This window comes from Lepus europaeus, chromosome 9, assembly GCF_033115175.1.
Source record: "Lepus europaeus isolate LE1 chromosome 9, mLepTim1.pri, whole genome shotgun sequence".
Taxonomy (NCBI): domain Eukaryota; kingdom Metazoa; phylum Chordata; class Mammalia; order Lagomorpha; family Leporidae; genus Lepus; species Lepus europaeus.
In genome coordinates, this window is record NC_084835.1 from 23,115,019 (window position 1) to 23,136,955 (window position 21,937).

Below are 21,937 nucleotides of genomic sequence, written 5' to 3' on the forward strand. Positions count from 1 at the left end.
CGATCAGCCTTGTCAACCAACCACTCCCACTGCAACCCCACCCCTCACGCTCCAGGCCCAACTGGGCTCCTCCAGCACTTACTGGCACACCAGGGCCTCCTCGGTCCCCGTCTTTTCCGCTGGCCCCATCGCGACCTGGGGCTCCAGGCTTCCCTGTCTCCCCCTGGGAGGGAGGAGCTCTGTCAGGAGGTGGCCTGCCGACCCCAACTCCTGGAATCCAGCCCCTTGGCCCCCAGGACTCACCACTTGTCCAGGCAAACCTGGGGACCCTTGTGGACCCTGAGGGGGAATGAATCAGATGTGAGAGTGGCACGGAGCAAGGGACAGAGGGGGGCGCAAGAGAACGTGGGGCCCAGGGTGGGAACGTGGTGTCCCTGTAGGGGCCACAGGGGTCACTCACCACAAGGCCTGAGGGGCCAGGGGGGCCAGGGAGTCCCACAGCTCCAGTGGGTCCAGGCAGGCCCTGAAGAGGGGGCAGAGTTCAGGGGTAGTGCTTACCCTTCACGTCTTCCTGTGACCCGCCCCACGTGCCATGCCACTCACCCGTCCCGGGGGTCCTGTCTCTCCAGGCTCCCCCTGCAAAGGATCCAGAGGCCGCATGAGCAGAGCCCGCATGACCAGGGCTCCTGGCACCACAGGGAATGGCGTCCCAGCAAGTTGCAGGTGCCACTCTGGGCACCCCCACCTCCTCCTCCCACGCATGTACCACCTCATAGACTCACCTTCAGGCCAGAAGGTCCCTGGGGTCCTGCGGGGCCAGCGAGACCCTAGGGAAAAGCATCAAGGTCAAGGGCAAGGGATGCAGGTCAACCTTACCTACCTGGGCTCAGGGATTAGTACAGAGGAGGCTTGGCCCGTCTCCTCCGGATCCCCACTGGGCCATGCTCCCCGTCACTCACCGGGGCACCAGGTGGTCCAGGGTCTCCATGACCACCCTGATAGGGAGAGAAAGAGTCAGCGGAGAGGAGCCAGCCACACCCCTCAACTGAGGCAGTACTGCTCACTGGGGTGGGGCACAAGATGAAGTGCAAGAGATGAGGGTTCTTGGGTACTCACGGCTGGTCCTGGAGCCCCCCTAGGACCCTGTAGACCCTGTAGAGAGAAGGGGTTGTGAGCCTCAGCCTGGGCTTCCGTTGGGTCTGTTCCCACCCATGGGCACCTCAGCCTGGGGCATACTTGCATGGTCCCACCCCTCCCAGGTACAGGTCACTGGGCAGCCACAGAGTGCCCCTCCAGTACCAACAGAAGTCTCCCCGCTGACACACAGCAAGTGTTCCACAGGTGTCACACAGCTGGGCCCCTCCCACCAGTAACACCAGCAGCCACACACAGCAGAGCTCCCCGCACTCCTGCCCCCACTCACCGGCTTCCCCTCGGGCCCAGCCACTCCTCGCTCTCCAGGCAGACCCTGGGGAGAATAAGTGCAAGGCCACTTGCCATTGCTGTGGGGTCCGGGCCTCCCCTCTACCCAGAGGCAGGACCCAGACGGTGGCGGGCGACATCCTTGTACGTGAGCGGCCCGCGGGTCCAGGACTCACCGGGCTGCCGTTCTGTCCCCTCTGTCCCGGCTCGCCCTGCTCCCCCTTGGTGCCCGGCGTGCCCTGCAAGCACAGAGCCGGGCCTGAGCCCCCAGTCCCCGCCACTTGCCCCCTGGTGTGCCCCTGGTGGAGGGAAACAGCTGGCGCGAGGTCTCACCCTGTCTCCTTTGGGGCCTCGGTCACCGTCGCTGCCCGGCTCTCCCTGTGAGGAGGGGACGTCAGGCCTGGCCTTGGCACCACAGCAGGGGGCGCCCCCCCGCCAGTCCTACACACTGACCTTCGCACCCTTGAGTCCTGGGGGTCCTTGCTCTCCGGGGAGTCTGGGACCTGACTCATCCAGAGCCACCTGCAAGCCAAGGCCACAGCGACACGGAGGGGTCATCCAAGGTTACGGGTCAGAGAGGGGGCTCCAGATAGAGTTTCTGGGGTCCAAGCTGGCAGTGGCCCCCGGGTCACCAGGCACAGGCCTCAGGCAGGTCTGGGGTGATTACCTTGGGCCCAGGAGGGCCGGGGGCTCCAGGAGGGCCAGGAGGGCCGTCTCTGCCCTACAGAATGGAAAAAGTCTGGGGGTGCCCGAGTACAACCTCCACAAGGCCCCCACCCCAGGGGCCACAGCTCACCTGCTCTCCAGGTGCCCCTTTCTCACCCCGTTCTCCCTGAAATGCAAACCGCAGAGCCAGGGCTAGGTCCACAGGGAGCCTGACCCCTCCTGACCCCACCTCCCTGGCCCTCCCGGCCGGGCCCCCCACTCACCCTCTCGCCTGGTCTTCCTGCCTCCCCTGTCTCCCCAGCCCGGCCTGGGAGCCCAGGAATACCAGGCTTTCCGGGCTCCCCTGCAAGGCCGGGAGGCCCGGGGGGACCCCTCTCCCCAAGGGCCAGGCCTGGTGGCCCCTGAGGGCCAGGGTCTCCGCGATCTCCCTTCAGTCCGCGTTCTCCAGGAAAGCCGATGGGGCCCTGGGGGAGCAGAAGAGGGAAAGCTGGCAGCTGCATAGCCACGCCCCCCACGGGTTGTCCCCCCCAAGCGGCTGCCGCTCACCTCCTTGCCTGCGGGGCCCCGCTCGCCCGGGTCCCCCTTGGGGCCACGACGCCGCTCGGGCACAGGCAGGAAGCTGCCAGAGCTCTCGTCCCAGCTCTCCACGATCTCCCGCAGGGCAGACGGCTGGGGGACAGCCAGGGTCAGAGGAGCAGGGGCCCCGGCCTGCAACCCCCCACCCTGGTGCCCTGGCGCCCTGCCTGCCCCAGCTCCCAAACAACCTACCTTGATGCCAGCCGTCTCCAGCATCCGCTCCACGTTCTGGGGACACACGGCAGGGTGAAGGGCAGCCTAGGAAGGAGACCCCCCACCCCAACCCTAGAAAGTCCTCCCTGCCCTCCTCACCAGTCCTCTTGCCCCGAGTCCCGCTGTCTGGGTTCCCTTGAGTGCAAGCTATGGGGACTCCAGTGGGCCAAGCACACAGGACAGAAGCCATGACAAAAGGAAGGGGAGAGGCGGCCCCTTAGGGGCTTGTTAATGGGAGTCAGGGGCAGGGTCTCAGGCTGGCTCACCACCATGCTCCCAGGTTCTCCTCTGGGGCCACGCTCCCCCGGAAGGCCCTGGAAAGACCAAGAGACAAACTTCCAGGACCCAGCTTGTGGGGCATGTGTGCACCCAAGTGGGTGTCATGGCTACTTTGGCAGGTGAAAAAGGTAAGGGTCTCACCTGATCCCCTTTGGATCCAGTCTCTCCACGGTCACCCTGAGGACAAAGAACGAGCAGGTAGGGGACCATCTCCCCTCCCTGAGCAGCCTCTCACCAGCCCCTGCCAATAGATGCACACTCACCTTGGGGCCCACGCTTCCTGGGATGCCAGGAAAACCCTGCGACACAACAGGACACAAAAGGGCCATTCTGGGTCACTGCATCTCAAAGTGCAACCCCACGGAAACCTAATGGCCCTAACACTCTCAGTGCTGCTCCCAAGCCTCAGAACACTCACCTGGCCAGAGGGGCCAACCTGCCCAGGGAGGCCTGGAGGGCCCTGGGGTCCAGGGCTACCCGGAGCTCCACGTTCACCCTTGGGGCCATCGTAACCCTGCAGACGATGCAGCCAGCATCAGATCCCTGAGACCCCAGGAAAGAGCGCAGCCATATCTCACAGGGTCAGGGTCAGGGTCAGGGTCAGGGTCAGGGTCATGGTCAGGGCTCAGAGGCTGCAGAAGACCCCAGCACTTACTTCTCTTCCAGGGGCACCTGGATCTCCCTTTTCTCCCTAAGGAAGACGAGGTGCTTCAGACGGGGTTCCATGGGGTCCCAGTCTGAGGCCAAAGCAGCTCCCAGGTGAGGGGCTTTACCTTCCTCCCATCTTCTCCAGGATCCCCAGGTTCTCCCTGTGGGCAGAGGGCTCACATCAGCTCAAACGTTCACCGGTGCCTGCTAGCCACTGTCAGCAGATGTTCGATGACCAGGACTGGACGTCTGGGCGTGGCCTGGGAGCGCCTGCACGTGTCCCTATAAATGTCTTCCTGGGCTCAGCTCTCTAGAGGTAACTGCACCTGTGCGTGTCTGGGTTGAGGAGTGTCCACAGGCCCCCGGGCGGGTGTCTATGTGTCTTAACATGTGTACTCACGGGTCTGCGTGTCTCAGGCCGTGCATACATCTTGGCCTGTGTCTGTCTATGGCCACATATGCCCGCAGACACACTTGCCCTCAGCAAGGCTTGTGTGTGTGGTCACGGACACGGGGGACCGTGGGTATAACACATGTGTCAGCACGTCCCAGCTGGTGTCTCGTGGCAGAGCCACGGATGTGCACCCCACCACGTCACAGTACAGGATCACATGCAATCCTGGGCCCATGTTTGAGCACATACCGGAGTCTGTGTGGAAGTGTCCATGTGTGGTTGTGTCCCCACGTGTCACCCGAGTGTGCCTGTGTCGCCCCACCTGTCAGTACCCTTGTCCATACCTGTGGCTGGGGATCAGCTTGGCACAGCCAGTGCCTTGGGCCACCGGCTGCTATATCCACCTCCCTTACCATGTGTCTGTGAGGGCCCTACGTGTGCACATGGCCCTGTATTTCACATGCATCTGTGTGTCTGGGCTGGGTAGGCAGGTGTCGGCTCAAGTCTACATGTGACCGCATGTGAGTCTCGTGTGCTGTCTGCACATCTGGGTGCTTGGCAGGTTTTGCCACAGCCGTCCTGGACACACTCACATTTTTGCCATTCAAGCCGGGTTTGCCATCCTCGCCGGGCTTTCCCTGTGGGAACAGATCAGGTTGAAGGTCAGGGTCAGGGTGAGGATCACCAAAGGGCAAAAGGGCAGCACGAAAGCCCGGACTCACCGGTGCTCCAGGGGACCCAGGAGGGCCAGGGGGGCCATGCTCTCCTCGGAGGCCTGGAAGCCCCTGGAAAAGGCTTTGCTGGGATGGAGCAGCCTCTGGGATCCCCATACCCCGTGGCAGGGTGGGGGGTTCCCACTGAGACCCTCCTCCTGTGTAGAGACCTCCAGGATTGGGGGGTTCTCTTGAGTCTCCTTGAAGCACAGACCTCATGGGCTGGGGGTCCTTGCTAAGATTACCAAGGGGAGAGTCCCCAGAACTTGGGGAGCTATTAAGACCCCCAAGGCAAAGAAGGTCAGAAAGGGAGACCCTCTGCAAGTTGCCTGCCTGGGACACCCTCCCAGAGACAGGGCAGAACCAACAGCCCCACTCTTATTAACGCCATCACTAGGGCAGTCTGAGCGGAGCTGGCCCCCGGCCTGAGCCACCCTCTGCCCCGGCATCTCCCTCACTTACGTCTCTCCCTGGGTCCCCAGCTTTGCCCGCAGCACCCTGGGGACAGACACAAAGTCAAGTTCACCATGGTCCTGGGCGGGCGGGTACCACCTGCTGCCAGGGTCACGAGTCCATGGCAAGAACGTGCCCCACCCAGGCAGGGTTCTGGGGGAGACAGAGACACCCCATCTGCTCACAGAGCAGTGACGACCACCACTCACATGCAGCCCAGGGGGGCCAGGGGCTCCTGGTTTCCCATCCAGACCACTCCGGCCATCCAGCCCAGCGGGGCCCCGGTCCCCCTAAGGAAAAAAGGCAGTCAGAGGCCTTGAAGCCAATGGGCCTACGGGCCAGGCCCACCTCCGGAGAAGCCCCTACATCCTCTAACCTTTTCTCCTGCTGGGCCTCGAACACCTGGGTCGCCCTGGAGGGAACGAGGTCAGGTGAGAGGCGAAGGCGAGACGGGAACTTGGGCTGATGGGCAAAGTGGGGCACTCACCTGTGGGCCTGGGGGCCCCCGAAGCCCATCGATGCCCTGAGGGGGAGGCAGAAATCAGAGCGAGCTTTCCCTGTCCACACCCCACCTCCCCCACCAGGGCAACCACACTCACCCTCTCCCCAGAGGCTCCAGGAGGACCAGGGTCACCCTTGGGTCCTCGAGGACCCTCCTGCCCACGGTCCCCAGGCTCTCCCTGTGGCAGAGACAAGCTTGCTGGAGGGGGGCAGCCCTTGAGGCACGAGGCATGCCCAAGCCGAGACCCAACATGAGAGCTGCATGGATGCTCTGCCGGATTCACAGGCTCACTCCACCCGCAGACCCCGGTACCTTCTCTCTGGCTCCAAGTCCCGCATCTACCTGTCAGGGAATGACCAGTGAAAAGACCAGCTCAACGAAAGAAGTGGGCCAGTGAGGGGTTTCAGGGATCCCTGGAGGTATCATGGGAGTGGAAGCCAAGGGAAGAGCCAAGGGGATACAGTGTGGGGCCCACAGGGCAGGTGGGGAAGATGACAAAGGACCAGACCCAGCTCAACCCTTACCAGCCGTCCAGGAGGTCCTGGGGGCCCCTGGTAAAGGAAAGGGCCATGGTCAACAGGAGCCCTAAACTCCCAGGCACACTCGGGGTTTCCCCAGGCTCACTTCTGCCCCCAAGTTCCCAGCAGCACCCCAGAAGGCAGGCCACCTGGGCTCCCCACCTGGATTTCAGGCCCCTTGGGTGGACACTGACCAGAGCTCTGGCAGCAGCACCCGGAGGCCTCCTCCCTTCCTGAGTTAGACCCCAGCACCACTCACCGGCTCCCCGCGGTCACCCTTGGGCCCGGACGGTCCAGGGCTGCCCTGTGGAAAGCCAAGGAGCCAGGGTCAGGGCCATCCAGGAATCAGTTCAGGGCAGCTTCAAGTGGTTGTGATGAAGGGGTCACAAGAAGTGAGGATTACAAGGGCTTTGTGCTGCAGGGTTGGGGGGCGGGGTCAGGGCTGGGATTGGAGGCTGGGTCAGCGGCAGGGAACCAGGGGTCGGGACTCACGTTCCGTCCGTCCTCTCCAGGATCTCCCTGATCTCCCTTCTCACCCACAGGTCCTCGGGCTCCAGGTGCCCCCTGAGGAGAGCAGCTGGCCTGAGCCTCCCAGCGAGCCCCTTCACTGCTCTATGCACCCCAACTCCAGGCAAGAATTTCCCACCCTCCACAGCCTCTGGCACACCCACCCTCCACAGGCTCACCCAGCATCTCCCCCCACCCCCGACTGCTCCCCGCTGCGGACACTCACCCGCAGGCCACGCTCCCCTGCTTTGCCAGGCAAACCTGGGTCTCCCTGGTGGTGGAGGGAAAAGTCACCTGGTGCAGGTGAGTTAGGCTCTAACTAACCAGGAAGTCGGGCCAGAGAAGGCCTGGGCATGGGCTGGCTAGTGGGGCGGGGTACCCTGGATGACCTGGTGGAGGCCCCAGCCCATGAAGGTCACAGTTCAAGGGCAAAGGATTGGAAATCACAGTGGGGAGGAGTCTCACCGGGGGACCCTCGTCACCTTTCTCTCCAGCTTCACCCTGTGAAGACAGAAAGTCAGCCCTGGTCCCAAGACCCCCTCCTCCCCTACGCCCTCCAACCACCCCCCACCTCAGCCTCTTACATCTCGTCCTCGGGGGCCAACAGGTCCAGCAGGGCCAGGCCGCCCGGGGTCGCCTTTCTCCCCGGAAGGCCCAGAGTCACCCTAGGGGAGGAGGCAGAGGGAGATGAGGCCAGGACACACCCCCCCAGGCTGTGCTTGTGGGGAGGTGACCCCAACCCTGAGGCTACCCCAGGTCACAGGTACTCACGGGGGGTCCTGCTCTGCCAGTGAAGCCAATGGGACCCTGAAAGGGGTGGGCAGGGGAGCAGGACTTAGCTGGGGACCCCAGGTGTCACTTCCTCTCTCTCCCTCACACCCCACACCCCCATCTATTCACCCGGTCTCCAGGGTCTCCCTTGGGGCCAGGGTCTCCAGGAAGAGCCAGCCCGGGTGGGCCCTGTGGGCGGAAGGGTCACAAGTCAGGAGGGCACACCTGCACCTGCCCTACCCCCAAATGCTCTCCCCTCACTCACCCGCTCCCCTTTCACTCCGGCAGCTCCTCTGGGGCCTGCAGGCCCTGCATCTCCCTGGGTGTGGGGTAGGGGGGACAAAACCCATCAGTGCTACTCCCAGGCTCCCATGCTCTCATCCCGACAACCCACCACCCTTGTGACCTTCAGGGACCTCCAGACAGGCCTAGAGACAGACCCTTGACCCTGACCTAACAGCCTGCCCTCACCCACCTTCTCTCCTTTGACCCCTTCACCAGCCTGAAAACAAACAGGACAGGCTCAGCGTGGCCCCGCCTGGGGAACCACAGGACCCAAGGCTTCACTGGGAGGGGGTTACCCAGAACTGGACGTCTTCCCAGGGGTCACAGGTCACCACTGGCAGCAGGGGAGGGTTATACAAGACAAGTCGGCCCAAGGCTCACGCCCTGGGTGTCACAGAGGCACAGACGAGAGTCCGGTAGCAGGTTGGTACGTAAGGAAGCCCTCCGAGTCCACCCGGGGCCAGGGCTGGGAGCTGCCCCCCAGGTGCCGTGCTCAGCCCTCCCTCACTCACCACCACTGCAGGGTCCCCAGGGCGACCAGGCTCTCCCTGCAGAAAGAGGGCAGGGACAGGTCAGAGACCTGCCTGGAAACCACATGCCTGCTGCCAGGAGGTACAGCCCCTCGCCCATGACCCACCTTCTCTCCTCGGCGGCCTGTGGGTCCTGGCGGGCCCTGTACACGGAAACCAGTGAGCCCAGGAGGGGAGGGAGGCAGCAGGAACAGACAGAAGCCCCACCCTGGGCCCACCCCAGCCCCAGACTCACTTCAGGACCCTCAGCTCCAGGACGGCCTGCAAGCCCCGGCAGCCCCTGCAGGAGGGAAACAGAAGTGCTGCTCCAGGCGGGTGGGGGGGAGGGGTTACGAGCTACCCAGGGCTGGGGGTTGGGGGTGAGGTGGCAGAGGGGCCACAGATGACTGGCATCTAGGTCGGTAGGGGTCAGGAGGGGTCAAATTTGGCGTGGAGAATGGTCACGGGCAAGAAGTGAGAGGCAGGACGCGGTGCAGAGCCCAGGTCAGCCAGCGGAGGCATGGGGGCCAGCAGGTTCACCTGGGGTCCTGCTGGGCCAGGGGGTCCACGTTGGCCCTGGTGGAACAGAGGAGGTCAGAACCCAGGCTGGCCCCAGATCCTCCCAAGTGCTGAGAGCACCCCAGGCTGCACTTACTTTCTCTCCGGCCTCTCCGGGGGCCCCTGTCAGTCCTCGATCACCCTGAAGAGAGAGAAGGAGAGGAGAGGACCTTGACATTGAACCTCAAATCCAACAGCTTCTGACAGGGAGAATCCTTCTCCCTTGATCTTCCATCTTCCCCTAAATCCATGTGTGTTGCAGAGTCTTACCCCTGGGACCTGCCCCAGCCCCCAGCTGGTACTCACTTTGGGGCCAGTGACTCCAGGAGGTCCCCGTAGGCCCTGGAAGGGGATGCATTTGGCAGTCCTGAGATCCAGGTTTGGGCACAAGGATGGAGTTGGGGTTGATGGTTGAAAGTGGGGGCTGAGCTATGCCCAGGGCCTTCAGAATGCCTGGCCCCTGCACTCACCGGCTCTCCCGGGGTCCCAGGTTGTCCTGGGAGGCCTGGAGCTCCATCCTCACATTCACCCTAAAAGAGAAAGACATGGGAGGGAAGACCCAGGGGAACCCTGCCCCCAGCCCAGGACTGGCACAGCCAGAGGCCAGGTTTCCTACCTTTTCTCCTTTCTCTCCAGGAGGTCCAGGTGGGCCTTGAGGTCCAGGGCTTCCAGGAAGACCCTAGAAGAAAGTGAACAAAACCATGAGACAAGGACTCTGAAATCCAGCTCCCACCCTCGGCCCGGCAGCCCCAGCTGCACCCCCATGCTCCCAGAAAAGCACCCCAGCATAGCCTCTGGGCCCCTCACCGGCAGTCCAGGGTCCCCAGCAGCAGTGCCACCGAGACCCGGCCCAGGAGGACCCTGGGAGAGAAGAGCAGGTCAGGGGTGGCCGGGGGACTCAGACCCCCAGCCACCCCCAGTGCATCCTGCCCCTCACTCACCCGTTCCCCGCGATCACCTTTGTCACCCTGGAAGACAGATCATGACCCCATGACCCTGGACCACACCTCCCTCTCTAAGACACCAGAAGGGCAAAGGTCATGGGGTCATATGGCTTACAAGGATCATGCAGGACCTGAGGAGTCTGGGGTGGGGGTGGTTAAAGGGTCACATGGGCTCAGAGCAACCAATAGGGGGTCAAGGTCTCTGAGTCACATGGAGGTCAGGAGACCATACAGGGCCATCACCTTCACAGCTGTTCCAGGAAGTCCTGGAGGACCACGGGGTCCTGGGTCCCCTGGTGGGCCACGGGGTCCAGGGGGGCCCTGAGAGAGGAGACAAAGTAAAAGATGCAACCCCCAGAGCTCACCCATACCCCACTCCTGGTCTCCCCCATCCCTGAACTTACCGAAGGCCCAGAGTCCCCTTTCTGCCCAGGCAGCCCCGGTCCCTCGCCTCCGACGACTCGTCCAGGCTCCCCCTGCAGGGCAGAGCAGTGGCTAGCACTCAGGGTACAACAGACTGGAGGGGAAGAAGCCCCTAGAGGTGCCCCAGCTGCCTTGCCTCCCACCTCTGCCCCTGCTCAGGTGGGACCTGGGCACCCAGGTCCCTGCCTTCCCATTCACCTACCGGCTCCCCTTTCAGGCCTCGAGGTCCTGGCTCTCCCTGAGGATAAGACAGAACACAGGGTGGTGCCTGGGCTCAGGCGAGTCTCGGGGGGCTTCCAGAGGCCAGCCCCCGATCGCACAGGGGAGGTGCTGGCAGAGCGAAGGGAAGCACCTTACCGGTTCTCCACGAGGGCCGGCCCACCCCGGAGAGCCCTGTAAATGGAGGCCAGTGTCAGGACAGCCAGAGCCCCCCACTCACCTGAGCAAAGCATCCCACCATGGCTCCCCAGGGCACAGCCTGCTCACCTTTGGGCCTGGGGTGCCGGGGGTCCCAGGAGTCCCGGGGCGGCCAGGGCTACCTGGAAGCCCATCCACTCCAGGAAAGCCCTAAGGAGGCAGAGTTCAGAGCAGGCAGGGACCCTCCTGCAATGACCCTGCTTGTCTGGAAGAGCCCCCCCTAGCCTGAGGCCCCCACTCCACAGGTCCCCAAGCATCGTCAGGGGTGGGGCAGAGGGCAGAGGAGAGGCCCCTGAGAGCCAAGCAAGGCCCAGTGCCAGGCACAGGGGCAGGGACGAGGCAGAGGCCTCCGGCATACTGGGGAATGGCCTGCCAGGCTCTCCCCGGCGCCGGGCCACACCACTGGCCCATCTCCTCCAGCGCCTTCCCAGGGTCTCTGGTGTGGTTTACACCTTCCACTCGGGCTCCTGCAGAACCCGCGCCTCCCACTCTGTCTGTCTTCTTTCTCTAAAACCCCCGAGAACCTGCAGGCATGATGCAGGGGAAGCACGGTGGTCCCCAGGCTCACCCTCTCGCCCTTTGCATTGGTCCTTCCGGGGGGCCCCTGGGGGCCGGGGGCACCCGTCCTGCCCTGAGAGAAGACAGCTGTAAGGAGGCGCGGAGGCAGCCAGGGTGCTGGGATGGGGACGGGGGGACACTCACCGGGAGGCCGGGGGCACCGGGAGGCCCAGCTTGTCCTGGCAGGCCCTAGGAAGCAGGGGTCGGTGAGCCCCGTGCTGCCAACTACCCCTGCCCCGCGAACAACCGACCTACTCTCTGCTCCCAGCCCCGGACCACTCACCTGCTGTCCAGGCTCCCCCTTCTCGCCCTGGGGAAAGACAGGTTGGAGGGTGGTCTGAGTGGCTAGCCCAAAAGGTGTGGCCCACGCCTGCCCTCTCCACCCAGCACACTTACCTTCGGACAATGCACTGAGCAAGGCTCTGGCCGTGCCTGTGGACAACGGGTCCCTTTGAGACCAGAGGGTTCTAACCAAGACCCCCCAGGCTCCTTTCCCCTCCTGCCCACCCCTGGTCCCCCAGAGGCCCCTTCCAAACCTGAGTGACCACAGCTGCCTGGCACAGGGCTACAGCCAGATCACTGGCTGCCCGGTCTAGGCTCGGACCATCATCCACGGCAAAGAAGCTCTGCACAGGGTCCATGCCTGGCACCAAGCGACGCAGCTGCTCCGGGTCAGCTCCCGCCAGGCCCAACATCATCACCTTAAGTCCTAAGGAGGGGCCCAGTGGCCAGCATGAGAACCCTGCTGCGGCCGCCCCTACTCCCAGGCCCTGTCCTCCCCAGCGCCACTTCTCACCAGCCGCCTGTGCCTCGCGGATGGCGCTGAATATGTCGCTTCTCAGGGGCTCATCCACGAGCAGAACCATCACCCCTGGCACGTGTGGGCGGCGCCCAGGAGCATCCGGCGCCAACAGGTATCTGTGAGCTGTGACCACAGCTGTGCCTGGGAGGGAGGAATGTCGCAATTCTGGGCACCGCGCTCCCAGCGGGGAAGCCCAGGGGCCCACACCTGCTGCTGCCCTCACCCAGGTTGTTCCCACTTGGGTCCATGTAGGGGATGTCACGGATCTTCTGCAAGATGACGCCAAGGTCATGGGAGCTATTCAGCGGGAACAGCGGGGAGGGCCGGTGGCTGTAGGACAGCAGGCCAACCTGGGGTGGGTAGGGGAGACAGAGAATGTGGCAATGCAGGCGTTGGGGTGCACAGGTCCTGGGGAATCATGGAGACAGGGGGGACTGACTAGACCCCGACCACTCAGGAAGGGGTCGGCGGCGATGGGGGGATGGGCAGACACCAGCATGCAAGGAGACACGGAACCTGAAGGAAAGGCAGGAGGAAGCCTGGAGCTTTGGTGGGGTGGGGTGGGGTGAGGTGGGGCGGTGCAGGGAGAGGCAAGGGTCTGGCTGCCTCTAGGGCCAAACCTGGACCGCTTGTGGCCCAAGAGGCCCAAGTGCAGACACCAGGCGCTCCAGGACCCGCCTCGCGGCCCCCGAACGGTGAGCATTATCGCGAGTGGCGTGCAGCAGGAACACCACGTCCGCCAGGCCGCGGGGACACCCTGCAGGGAGAGGCCGTGCTCCTGAAGTGGTCGCCCCTCCAGCTGGCCCCTTCAGCCCCACCCACCGTGCCCATCAGACCTGGGTTGTGTGTGACGGAGGTCTCAGGACCCCGCACACCGTCCCGGACAGGTGTCAGGGAGAAGACATAGGAGACGCCAGGCTCTAGTCCTGTCACGCGCTGGGAGCCTGAGATCCCTGGAAGTGTCAGCGGGGCAGCGGGCACCTCTGCAGAGGACAAAACCCAGTTAAACAGGAGACCCTCCACGGACTGCCAGCCCTCACCAACACTGGCCTTCCCCTCACCTTGGTCAGTGCCTCTGAGTGGCCGCCAGGACAGGATGTAGCTGGATGCCCCAGACACCGGGGTCCAGGCCAGAGTCACCGAGTTGATCGACGTGTCCACCACTCGTAGTTCAGTGCTAGGGACACGAGGTGACTCTGAAGGGGCAATCAGAGACCAGGGTCAGAGACCTGCGCTCCGGGATGGGTTCATCTTGGTGAAGTGTCGTGGGATCACCCAGGGCAGGGCATGAAGGGTTACAGGAGGAGTCACCCAGAGCCTGGGGTGCAGGGACTCAGGGTGGTCATCAGTGGGGGCAGGAGCACAGACAGCAAGGTGGGCTCACCAGTGCGCGCAGTCACCTCACGGGGAGGGCCCTCTCCACTCGGCCCCAGGACGCTCAGCCATACACGGTACTGTGTTGCTGGCTCCAGCCCATCCAGGTGGTAGCTGCTGAGGTCGGGTCCCAGAAGGCGGAACTGTTCCTGGCCACCTGGGGCAGGCAAGAGGTTGGGGGCCAGGAGCAGGTGGGATACTGACTCCGCCTACCTCACTGCACGATTCTAACTGGGTCCCCGCCTGGTTGACCTTCCACATCTTCGCTAACCCTGCCCACCTCACTGACCCCACTCAACGACCTCAAGGATCCCAACAATCCGGTTAATGGATCCCGCCTACAAGTGGGGATCTCGCAGGCCCCGCCCACCGCCAGTCTCGCCCCCACCCTCCATCCCTAACTCCGCTCTGGGGGTGCCGCTCACCTTCGGGTCGCCAACGCAGACGGAAGCCGTGCGCGCCGGGCACCGGCTCCCAGTGCAGCCTCAGCGAGTACTCCCCGCGCTGCACTACACGAAGAGTCTCCAGGGCTGTGGGAGCCTCAGGTGCTGGAGAGAAGCACGAGGAAATCAAGGAGGCCCCGCCCCCACTGGCCCCGCACCAATCCCAGGCCAACCCTGACACACGCCCCGCCCCCAGCCGGCCCCTCTGCCTATCCCGGGCTTCATTTTTTCCTCTTCTCTCAGACTCCGCCCCCACAGGCTCACTACCAATCCCTTGGATCCTTTTCCGAACCTGAGCACAAAACCCGCCCCCAAACCGTCCGAGCCACCAATCCAAGGCTCGCTCCCGCCCAAGCGCCGCCTACGCGTGGTGACGACAACGGAGACAGGGGCGCCTTCTCGGTCCCCGACTAGAGCAGTCACTCGCACAGAGTAGCTGACTCCGCCTTCGAGACCCCGGATCTCTGCGGACTCTGTGTTTCCGGAGAGCATCTGGTGTCTTGTGGGGCCACCTGGCCAGGTGAACAAACAGCCCGTGGTCAGGGGTGGGGATGGCGGACAGAAAGGCGCAACGCCGGCCAGGGAGGACAAGGCTGGGTCAGGGAGCCATACCTTCACTCCGGCCCCAGGCCAGCCTGTAGGCTGTGGCGCCCGGGACGCCTGCCCAGGTGACCCGCAGAACGTCGCTGGAAGCATTGAGGATCTGCAGCTTGGACACACTGCCCACAGGCTCAGGGGCTGGGGACAGAGGCAAGGCCAGGGCTTAGGTGCTGCTGGACGCCTGGCAGGCATTTTTAAAACATGAGGTCTGAAGACTGGCTTGAGGCGGTCCATAGATGGAGGAGGAGGTCAGGTCAGTGGGCGGCGTGGGGCAGCCAGGAGGTCACTGTGGGCTGCCACTTTAGCGTGGCTGGATCCATGTGGACGGGACAGTGACGGGGTGGGCAGCTGGAGGACAGCACAGCAGGGGCAGGAGGAGCTGGCTGGGGTCCACTCACCGGTCCTCACGACCACAGAGGCGGGGGCCCCATCCATGCCTGCCACGTGGGCCCTCACGTGCACTGTGTACTCGGTGTCTGGCTGCAGCCCGTCCAGCTCAGCCACCGCGGCCTCCCCCGACACCAACTGCAATCTCTCTGGGTCTGGGAGAGGGGATGGAGGCAGCTCCAGAGCCAGCCAGACTGTTCCCCCCAGTGGCCCACCTGAGCGCCTCCCCCCCCAATTCCGAGCCCCCGTTGCAGCCAGACCTGACCCCATGACCCTTCCAGAGCCTTAGTCCCCACCATGGTCTGAGTGCCAGGACACCCTGTATCCTGTGGCGCCGGGAACCCTGGTCCAGGCAATGGTGACAGATGAGCTGCCAGCCTGAGTCACATGGACTGTCCTCACTGGGCCCAGTGGGTCTGCAGGGAAAAAGGCAACAAGGAATGTGACAGCGGAGGCGGGAGGGGGCGTCCCAGGGCAGAGGCAGCGGGGACCATGTGATTAGGGAAGGCTGCAGGAAGCTTAGAGGAGGCAGGGATCTGAGAGAGGAGGCGGTGAATGGGTGGAGTGGGTCGGCAAGCAGGGGTTTGGGCAGAAGGGTATCAGGACCCTGAATGACAACAGGGTCTGGCAGAGAAGGGGTGGGGACCCGATGCAGGTACCAGGAGGCCGTCAGAGGGTCTGGCAAGGGTGGACGCACCAGTCCAAGAGGAGAGGTAGAGCCAGCAAGAAGGATGGTGGGGGGGTCTGAGTGATGTGGTGATGGCAATCCAAGGACACGGAGGGTGTGGCGGGTGTGGCTCGGGGAACCTCAAGAAGGGAAGGGCTTGAGAGGAGGCAGTGAGCATCTAAATGAGGAGCTGGAGTCTGGGGGAGGCAGGGGTCTCTGAGAGGGGAGGCGTGGGAGGCAGAGAGCCGAGAGGCGGCGTCAGGGCCTGACCGGTTCGAGCCACGATGACCACAGGGGGGCCTTCGTCTCTGCCTCGAAGCGCCGACACGGCCACCTGGTACGAAGTGCCGGGCTGCAGTCCCGTGATGTCTGCAGCCGTGGAGTCCGGGGGCAATGTCTGGGTGGACTCAGGACCTGAAATCAGAGGGCCACGTTCTCAGGGCTGCTGCCTGGCCCCGTGGCCCCCAGGACCCAGGCCCAGGTAGCTCCCCTAGCAACCCTCCCACTCCCCACGCTCACCGCTGCCTGTCCTCCAGCTGATCCGAAATCCACTGGCTCCGGGAACAGGTCCCCAGGTCACCCTCACTCGCGTCGTATCTGATGCCGCGACTCGCAGCCCTGGGACAGCCAGTGGGGTTTCTGGCTCTGAGAGTTCAAGACAGAGGTCGGGGTCAGAACCAGGACTGCGGTGGGTCTGGCAGCGGTCCCCTGCTAGCCCCTTGCGGTACTCACCACGGCGGACAGTGAGGACGCTGGCACTGCCGTCACGGGTGCCCACTCGAGCAGACACCCGCACCGTGTAGCTAAGTCCAGCCCGAACGTCATCCAGGTCGAAGGCCACCTGACTCCCAGGAAGCACCAGGGAGCGCTCAACCCCTAGGAGAGAAGAGAGGCGGGCAGGTAGGGGTCAGGAAGGGAGAGGCACGTGGGCTGTCACTGTCAGAATGTGAGATCAAGCGGTGTGGACGCGGGAGGGAGTGGCCAGTGATGGGCAGCCACACGGGGTCAGAAGCCAGTGATGGAGGGGACGCTGGATGGCAGCGGCCAGGAGAACCAATGGACACTGATGTGGGATGACGGAGGTCAGTGTGGACGGCGTCACGGACAGGGTAGGAGCAGGGCAGTGACTGAGCCAGTGGTGCAGAGGGGTGGATGCCACAGACAGGGAGTGGAGACAGAGCCAGGCGGGGGGACAGGGTGTATGTGGGGGGATGGGGGGCAGAGGACCCTGTGATGGTGCTGTGCTCAGTGTCAGCTTGGGAGGGGGATAGACAGGAGCCAGGGAGGAGGCTGTGGTTTAGATGCTGCGGGCTGGCACGTTCGCGTGTGAGGCTTTGCTGGCCGCCACCAACTCACCCTGGGTGCTGCGCACGGTGACTCGGTACTCAGTGGCGCCTGGGACTGGGCTCCAGGACACTCGCACTCGCTGCCCGGGCAGCTCGGTGGCTTGTAGGTCTGTCACAGGGCCCACAGGCCGTTCCAGCCCTGCTGGAGAACGCAATGTGAGGGGCAGCTGGTGCCCCGGGAGCCGCCCCCCTCACCGGCCAGGCCCGTGGAGCCCTCACCTGTGGGGACCACGGTGGCAGGGGTGGCCACCTCGCGGCCTTCCAGCAGGGTGTAGAGCGTGAGGCGGTACTCGGTGCCTGGCTGCAGCCCATCCAGCTGGTGGCGGGTCACATCCGGGGCCAGAACCACCCTCTGCGGCGGCTCCAGGCCTGCAAGATGACCTGGTCAGGCCAGCTGAGGCCAGCCCCTGCCCCCCGCTTGCCCGCCCCTGCCCCTGCCCCTGCGCTGACCGCTCTCACGCCGCCACTCCAGACGGTAGCCACGGGCCTCAGGCACCAAGTTCCAGGAAAGGAGGATGGATGTGGGGCCCAGGATGACTGGGCGCAGGATCTGCTCAATGGCGGGGCCTGCCCAGGGGACGTGGGATGTCAGAGGCCGCTGGGCCCGGCCCCGTCCGCCCTCCCCTGCTGAGGAAAGCGCCCAGCCCCCTTACCAGTGCGGGCGGTCAGGGAGGCGGCGGGCCCCACGTTCCGGCCGAACAGGGTGCTCACGGTCACCTCATAGTCGGTGCCAGGCTGCAGGCCACGCAGCAGCACGGACTCCTGCCTGGGGCCCAGCTCCTGCTGCTGGGGGGCTCCACCTGCAGGGGGCGCGCCAAGGGGTGCGTGGGACTCATGGACCTGTGGCTTTACAGTCTTGTCGGGGTACAGAGCCTGGCCTCAGCCCACACCTCTCACTCACCGCTGAGGACCCGCCAGGTCACGCGGTAGCCGGTGGCGCCCGGCATGCTCCGCCAGGCCACCAGCAGGCTGTGGGCTGTGGTGTTCTGGATGGTCAGCTCTGGCCCCTCCAGGGCAGCTAGGGAAGATCCCACCAGGGATGAGTGGAGTCAGCAGTGGAGAGGGGAGTGGGGGCGTGGTTAGGTACATGGCGGGTGGCAGGATTACTCACTGGTCCGAGCCGTCCCACTCACAGACTCCCCGATGCTGTTGGCGTAGAGGGCAACCACAGTCACTTGGTACTCGGTCAGTGGCCGGAGGCCCTGCAACCACGTGCTGGTCTCACCAGCTGGGACGTTCACCTGCCCAGGGTCAGAGGTCACCTCACCTTGCCCAGCTGGGTCCCCAGCCACCCACCTGTGGCTCGTGCCGTCCTCACCTCCCGCAGCTCGCTGGGCCGAGGCTGTCCCAGCCCCGTCAGAGGAGTGTACTGGATCTTGTAGCCAGTCACAGGGCCGCTGGCTGCCGTCCACTGTACTCTCAGAGACTGACTGCCTGGCTCAGATAGCACCAGGTCCCGAGGACCCAAAGTCGAGTCATCGGCTGGGGGGTGGAAGGAAACCAGGCGATCAGGCAGGAAGAGCAGGGGTCAGCATTTAGGGTGCAGAGCTGGGGTCAGAGGTCAGGGCCAGAGCACCAGGAACTCACGGGGGAGGGTCACGGGAATGCCACCAGCAGTCGTGCACACCCGCCGGGAGACGAGGGGCAGCAGGGTTCTCAAGATGTTGAAGTCGTTGACGAAGAAGAAGAAATCCCCGGTGGGCTGGGAGGCGACTCGCTTCAGCTCCTCGGGGTCAGCGTTCTTGATGCCTGGGGTGATGCCCGGTCAGGGCTCCGCTTCCCATGCGCCCTCAGAATGCTCCCACCCCCGGCCCAGCTCGGGACTCACCCACAGCGAACAGCTTGACCCCCTGCCCCTTCAGCCTCTGGGCCGCTGCGTCCACCTGGTCCTGGGACTTCCCATCTGTGATGAGGATGCAGACCTGGGGCAGGTGCAGGCTCAGGTCAGGGCTGCAGCAGACACTTCATTTGGGGTCACTTGGGGAGGCACAGTGGGGTCAGGGATCACCTTGGGGATGCCAGGACGGGTCAGCTGGGGCAAGAAGATGTGGTCGGCCACGTGGCGGATCGCAGCCCCTGTGCGAGTGTTGCCGCCCTTGTAGCTGAGCTCACGGATGGCACGGATGGCCTCGCCCCCCGAGGCCAGTGTGTCCAGGCCAAACTCTGTCCTGTTGGGGGCAGGGGTGCTCTCAAGCCAGGGGCCAGGACCTCTTCTGGCCTTGGCCTCTGGAAGCCCATGGGGTGTGGGCTATGGGCAGTAGGCCAGCTGGAGGCTCCTCTCGGTCCTCTCCTGGCCCCACCTCTGCAGACGCTGGGGTTACCAAACTCCCCAGGTGCTCCTTCATGCACTGCCCATGGGAGTGTGCTTGGGCTAACCTTGGGTCCTTGGGGCTCACAGCCTAGGGGGGCAGGATGTCTGGTTAGTTAGAGGAGCAAGGGTGCAGCTGGAGGAAGGTGGACATTGACCAGAAAGGAGTCCTTGTGGTGCATGGGAAGGCTGAAGGGTTAGGGGGCTTGGACGTGGGGAGTCCGGCAGGTGTGGCATCTGGGCACCTGGGGCCCCTGAATCTGCAGATCAGAGCCCAGCCCCGCCGGCCTCGGCCTCGGCAGGACAGGCACTGAGAGTGTGTCTAGGGGCAGGAAGGCTCTACCTAGCGAATGCCTATCTCTGTCTCCAGCGAGGTCCTGGCTAGGGGTCGCGGGATTCCCCAAGGCCTGTCTCTGGCCTGGACATTCCTGGGAAGGGGTCTTAGTGGGCTCTCTGCGTCCCCAGCTGCCAGCGCCGCCACTCACCGCGGATCGTCGCTGTACTGAACCGCTGCGAAGCGCACGCCCTGCGCGCTGGCTGCCCCAGAGAAAGGCAGCACCAGCCCTTCGAGGAAGCCCCGCACTTCGCGGAAGTTGCTGCGGCCAATGGAAGAGGAGCCGTCGAGGAGGAAAACGATGTCCGCGGCGTAAAGACGCGTGCAGGTCACTGGAGGGGGCGCAAGGTCACGACCTCCCCCGGGGGTCCCAAGACTCTCCCCGAGCCGCGGCCCCCTGGGACTGAGGGTGAGGTAGCGAGAGGGCCTCGTCTGCGAATGCAAACTGGGCCTGGGAGCCTGCGGGGGAGGTGCGGGGGGTGCAGAGTGGACGCCCTCTGCCGAGGGCTGGGGGCGCAGGAGAGGACCTGGGACCGAGGTCAGCCTCAGGGGCCGGCGCGGGGTAGCACAAGGAAGGGGACCCGGCCCTCTTGGAGGGAGCCAGAATTTGGGTGCGAACAGGGTAAGAGGCGGTTTGGGAGTCGCGGAGGGCTCCGGAAAGCCAGCCAGAGTTAGGGGGACTCCCTGGGGTGCCGGGTATGAAGGCTCACGGAGCCGTGGGTGCCAGAGTGCAATGCCCGGAGCAGGGTCCTTATAGCAGCGCCCACCTTGCTCTCTGGATTGGGCCCGCACTCGGGGCGCCCCCGCCAGGATTCCAACGCAGAGCGTGGCCACCAGGAGACGCAACCTCATCCTGGGTGAGTGAGAGGGTCAGCAGGACCCCCACTTCTGTGCTTGCGCCCTGCGGCCTTGGCGGGCGCGAGGCCGGCGCCCCCCTAACCCCAGCCCTGGTCTTGCCTGCGCGTCCGCCGGCTCCCGCCGCCGCTGCTGCCGCCGAAGTCCTGCAGGCACGGCGCGGAGAAAAGTCCCTAATCCCGGGGGGCGGAGCAGCGGGCGGAACCCGGGCGGCCCGCCCTCACCCACCTCCCCACTGATGCCGTGACGCACTGAAGTGCAAGCACCCCCGCGGCTTCTGGGACAGATGCTGAGGGCGCCCTCAACCCCACCGAGGCTCACAGGTCTTGGTTGCCTCAGGTCGATGCGTAAGCAGCGCAGCGGCTGCTGGGGGCTGGCGTGTGGACTGGTTCCTGCGGACCCAAGGGACAGCAACCCTGAGGTAGGGGGAAACTGCAGCTGGAGATGATTCAGCCCCAGCCCGGGGGTGCCCAGACAAGCCCTCGGGCCCTGCGTCGCCTGTGATTCAGCCACTCCAGTCTGTCTGGTGGGCCTCCTGGACAGGGGGAGCAGCCCCCAGCCAACGAGCAGCTCTGGGCCCATCCCAGGGAAAGGAAGAGGCCCCACTGGTGGTTCCAAGAGATCCACCCTTCCTCTGGACCAGGAAGCCAGGAGGGGAGAGAACCTGTGCTGTACTTATGCGAGCTGTGCATCCCAGGGCCCCGCCACACCCTACCGTGCCAAGCAGATGTGGTCCAGCTGTGCCTGCAGGCAGGGGGCCTGTCCATATGTGGAGGTTGGGACCACCCACGGAGACAGCTCATCTCTCTGGAATCCAGCCTTCCTGCCCACACCGAGGCTGGGGGGCCTGTCCCTGTCTCAGGTCAGGTCCCCTCTACCTTGTGTCCTCATTCTGGCTCACAGGAATCCCCTGCAGTCCAGTCTACTCCCCTTGGAGACCCCTCCTCCACACGGTCCTGGGCCCTCCCCCTCCCCCACCCCCACCTGCAGCTTCCTTCTCCACACTCCTGTGCCTCACTCCTTCTGGGACTGTGGAGTCTTCCCAGCACTTCCCCTCAGGTCAGGGCCACAGTCCTGAGCAGTCCTGTTCGCTCATCTCCTCATTTGGTGGCTGACCCCACGGCAGACACCCCTGCGTGGGCCCGGCCCACTTTCCTGCCGGTGCTGGGCAGCGCAGGAAGCACATTCCCACCACGCCACTGGGCCTCTTCCAATGAACCACCTCCCAGGGCCTTGCAGGCTGAGTGGGGCTATGGGGACAGCACTGCTATTGTAGCTGTCACCCAGATTCCTGCAGGGCCTGAGGGCTCACTGGTCTGGCCAGAGCTGGGGCAGTGAGGACTGTCCACACTGCCTGCTTTCCTATTGCCCAAAAAGGTGGGAACTGCCCCTTGTCACTGACCACTTCCTCACTTCTCCCGGGACACAGTACAGGGACCCTGCAGGGTCCAAACCTCTTTCCAAGGTCAGGGTCTCCTCAGCCATGTCCCAGGATACCCCCCCCCCCCACAGAAGGTGGGCTCCA

The 21,937-nt window shown here is 64.5% G+C and overlaps 1 protein-coding gene across 1 annotated transcript in view; it reads right to left on the reverse strand.

The window, feature by feature from the left end:
• COL7A1 (collagen type VII alpha 1 chain) overlaps positions 1 to 20,409 on the reverse strand; it is a 29,239-nt gene extending 8,830 nt beyond the window's left edge. Inside the window, exons 1-86 of the mRNA XM_062200808.1 lie at positions 20,325 to 20,409; positions 19,709 to 19,889; positions 18,924 to 19,083; positions 18,744 to 18,837; positions 18,503 to 18,664; positions 18,234 to 18,397; positions 18,027 to 18,156; positions 17,817 to 17,933; positions 17,569 to 17,715; positions 17,366 to 17,482; positions 17,135 to 17,284; positions 16,926 to 17,054; positions 16,302 to 16,445; positions 16,089 to 16,214; positions 15,840 to 15,983; positions 15,199 to 15,318; positions 14,914 to 15,057; positions 14,528 to 14,653; positions 14,281 to 14,427; positions 13,898 to 14,020; positions 13,483 to 13,629; positions 13,160 to 13,294; positions 12,935 to 13,081; positions 12,719 to 12,855; positions 12,322 to 12,448; positions 12,093 to 12,239; positions 11,833 to 12,005; positions 11,693 to 11,728; positions 11,580 to 11,606; positions 11,441 to 11,485; positions 11,307 to 11,369; positions 10,808 to 10,888; positions 10,679 to 10,714; positions 10,524 to 10,559; positions 10,303 to 10,374; positions 10,142 to 10,219; positions 9,896 to 9,922; positions 9,762 to 9,815; positions 9,571 to 9,633; positions 9,425 to 9,484; positions 9,261 to 9,296; positions 9,052 to 9,096; positions 8,937 to 8,972; positions 8,653 to 8,697; positions 8,525 to 8,560; positions 8,400 to 8,435; positions 8,078 to 8,104; positions 7,868 to 7,921; positions 7,732 to 7,791; positions 7,603 to 7,638; positions 7,416 to 7,496; positions 7,297 to 7,332; positions 7,058 to 7,102; positions 6,817 to 6,888; positions 6,584 to 6,628; positions 6,331 to 6,357; positions 6,119 to 6,148; positions 5,904 to 5,984; positions 5,792 to 5,827; positions 5,681 to 5,716; positions 5,514 to 5,594; positions 5,314 to 5,349; positions 4,861 to 4,923; positions 4,732 to 4,776; positions 3,870 to 3,905; positions 3,752 to 3,787; positions 3,515 to 3,610; positions 3,360 to 3,395; positions 3,238 to 3,273; positions 3,084 to 3,131; positions 2,797 to 2,832; positions 2,575 to 2,697; positions 2,292 to 2,492; positions 2,159 to 2,194; positions 2,030 to 2,083; positions 1,816 to 1,884; positions 1,696 to 1,740; positions 1,539 to 1,601; positions 1,364 to 1,408; positions 1,057 to 1,092; positions 900 to 935; positions 723 to 767; positions 544 to 576; positions 401 to 463; positions 244 to 279; positions 83 to 163 (exon numbers count right to left, since the gene is read on the reverse strand). Of these exons, the coding sequence (XP_062056792.1) occupies positions 83 to 163; positions 244 to 279; positions 401 to 463; positions 544 to 576; positions 723 to 767; positions 900 to 935; positions 1,057 to 1,092; positions 1,364 to 1,408; positions 1,539 to 1,601; positions 1,696 to 1,740; positions 1,816 to 1,884; positions 2,030 to 2,083; positions 2,159 to 2,194; positions 2,292 to 2,492; positions 2,575 to 2,697; positions 2,797 to 2,832; positions 3,084 to 3,131; positions 3,238 to 3,273; positions 3,360 to 3,395; positions 3,515 to 3,610; positions 3,752 to 3,787; positions 3,870 to 3,905; positions 4,732 to 4,776; positions 4,861 to 4,923; positions 5,314 to 5,349; positions 5,514 to 5,594; positions 5,681 to 5,716; positions 5,792 to 5,827; positions 5,904 to 5,984; positions 6,119 to 6,148; positions 6,331 to 6,357; positions 6,584 to 6,628; positions 6,817 to 6,888; positions 7,058 to 7,102; positions 7,297 to 7,332; positions 7,416 to 7,496; positions 7,603 to 7,638; positions 7,732 to 7,791; positions 7,868 to 7,921; positions 8,078 to 8,104; positions 8,400 to 8,435; positions 8,525 to 8,560; positions 8,653 to 8,697; positions 8,937 to 8,972; positions 9,052 to 9,096; positions 9,261 to 9,296; positions 9,425 to 9,484; positions 9,571 to 9,633; positions 9,762 to 9,815; positions 9,896 to 9,922; positions 10,142 to 10,219; positions 10,303 to 10,374; positions 10,524 to 10,559; positions 10,679 to 10,714; positions 10,808 to 10,888; positions 11,307 to 11,369; positions 11,441 to 11,485; positions 11,580 to 11,606; positions 11,693 to 11,728; positions 11,833 to 12,005; positions 12,093 to 12,239; positions 12,322 to 12,448; positions 12,719 to 12,855; positions 12,935 to 13,081; positions 13,160 to 13,294; positions 13,483 to 13,629; positions 13,898 to 14,020; positions 14,281 to 14,427; positions 14,528 to 14,653; positions 14,914 to 15,057; positions 15,199 to 15,318; positions 15,840 to 15,983; positions 16,089 to 16,214; positions 16,302 to 16,445; positions 16,926 to 17,054; positions 17,135 to 17,284; positions 17,366 to 17,482; positions 17,569 to 17,715; positions 17,817 to 17,933; positions 18,027 to 18,156; positions 18,234 to 18,397; positions 18,503 to 18,664; positions 18,744 to 18,837; positions 18,924 to 19,083; positions 19,709 to 19,889; positions 20,325 to 20,409 (6,816 nt within the window). The remainder of the gene's footprint in view (positions 1 to 82; positions 164 to 243; positions 280 to 400; positions 464 to 543; positions 577 to 722; positions 768 to 899; positions 936 to 1,056; positions 1,093 to 1,363; positions 1,409 to 1,538; positions 1,602 to 1,695; positions 1,741 to 1,815; positions 1,885 to 2,029; positions 2,084 to 2,158; positions 2,195 to 2,291; positions 2,493 to 2,574; positions 2,698 to 2,796; positions 2,833 to 3,083; positions 3,132 to 3,237; positions 3,274 to 3,359; positions 3,396 to 3,514; positions 3,611 to 3,751; positions 3,788 to 3,869; positions 3,906 to 4,731; positions 4,777 to 4,860; positions 4,924 to 5,313; positions 5,350 to 5,513; positions 5,595 to 5,680; positions 5,717 to 5,791; positions 5,828 to 5,903; positions 5,985 to 6,118; positions 6,149 to 6,330; positions 6,358 to 6,583; positions 6,629 to 6,816; positions 6,889 to 7,057; positions 7,103 to 7,296; positions 7,333 to 7,415; positions 7,497 to 7,602; positions 7,639 to 7,731; positions 7,792 to 7,867; positions 7,922 to 8,077; positions 8,105 to 8,399; positions 8,436 to 8,524; positions 8,561 to 8,652; positions 8,698 to 8,936; positions 8,973 to 9,051; positions 9,097 to 9,260; positions 9,297 to 9,424; positions 9,485 to 9,570; positions 9,634 to 9,761; positions 9,816 to 9,895; positions 9,923 to 10,141; positions 10,220 to 10,302; positions 10,375 to 10,523; positions 10,560 to 10,678; positions 10,715 to 10,807; positions 10,889 to 11,306; positions 11,370 to 11,440; positions 11,486 to 11,579; positions 11,607 to 11,692; positions 11,729 to 11,832; positions 12,006 to 12,092; positions 12,240 to 12,321; positions 12,449 to 12,718; positions 12,856 to 12,934; positions 13,082 to 13,159; positions 13,295 to 13,482; positions 13,630 to 13,897; positions 14,021 to 14,280; positions 14,428 to 14,527; positions 14,654 to 14,913; positions 15,058 to 15,198; positions 15,319 to 15,839; positions 15,984 to 16,088; positions 16,215 to 16,301; positions 16,446 to 16,925; positions 17,055 to 17,134; positions 17,285 to 17,365; positions 17,483 to 17,568; positions 17,716 to 17,816; positions 17,934 to 18,026; positions 18,157 to 18,233; positions 18,398 to 18,502; positions 18,665 to 18,743; positions 18,838 to 18,923; positions 19,084 to 19,708; positions 19,890 to 20,324) is intronic.
• Positions 20,410 to 21,937: the final 1,528 nt, after the last annotated feature.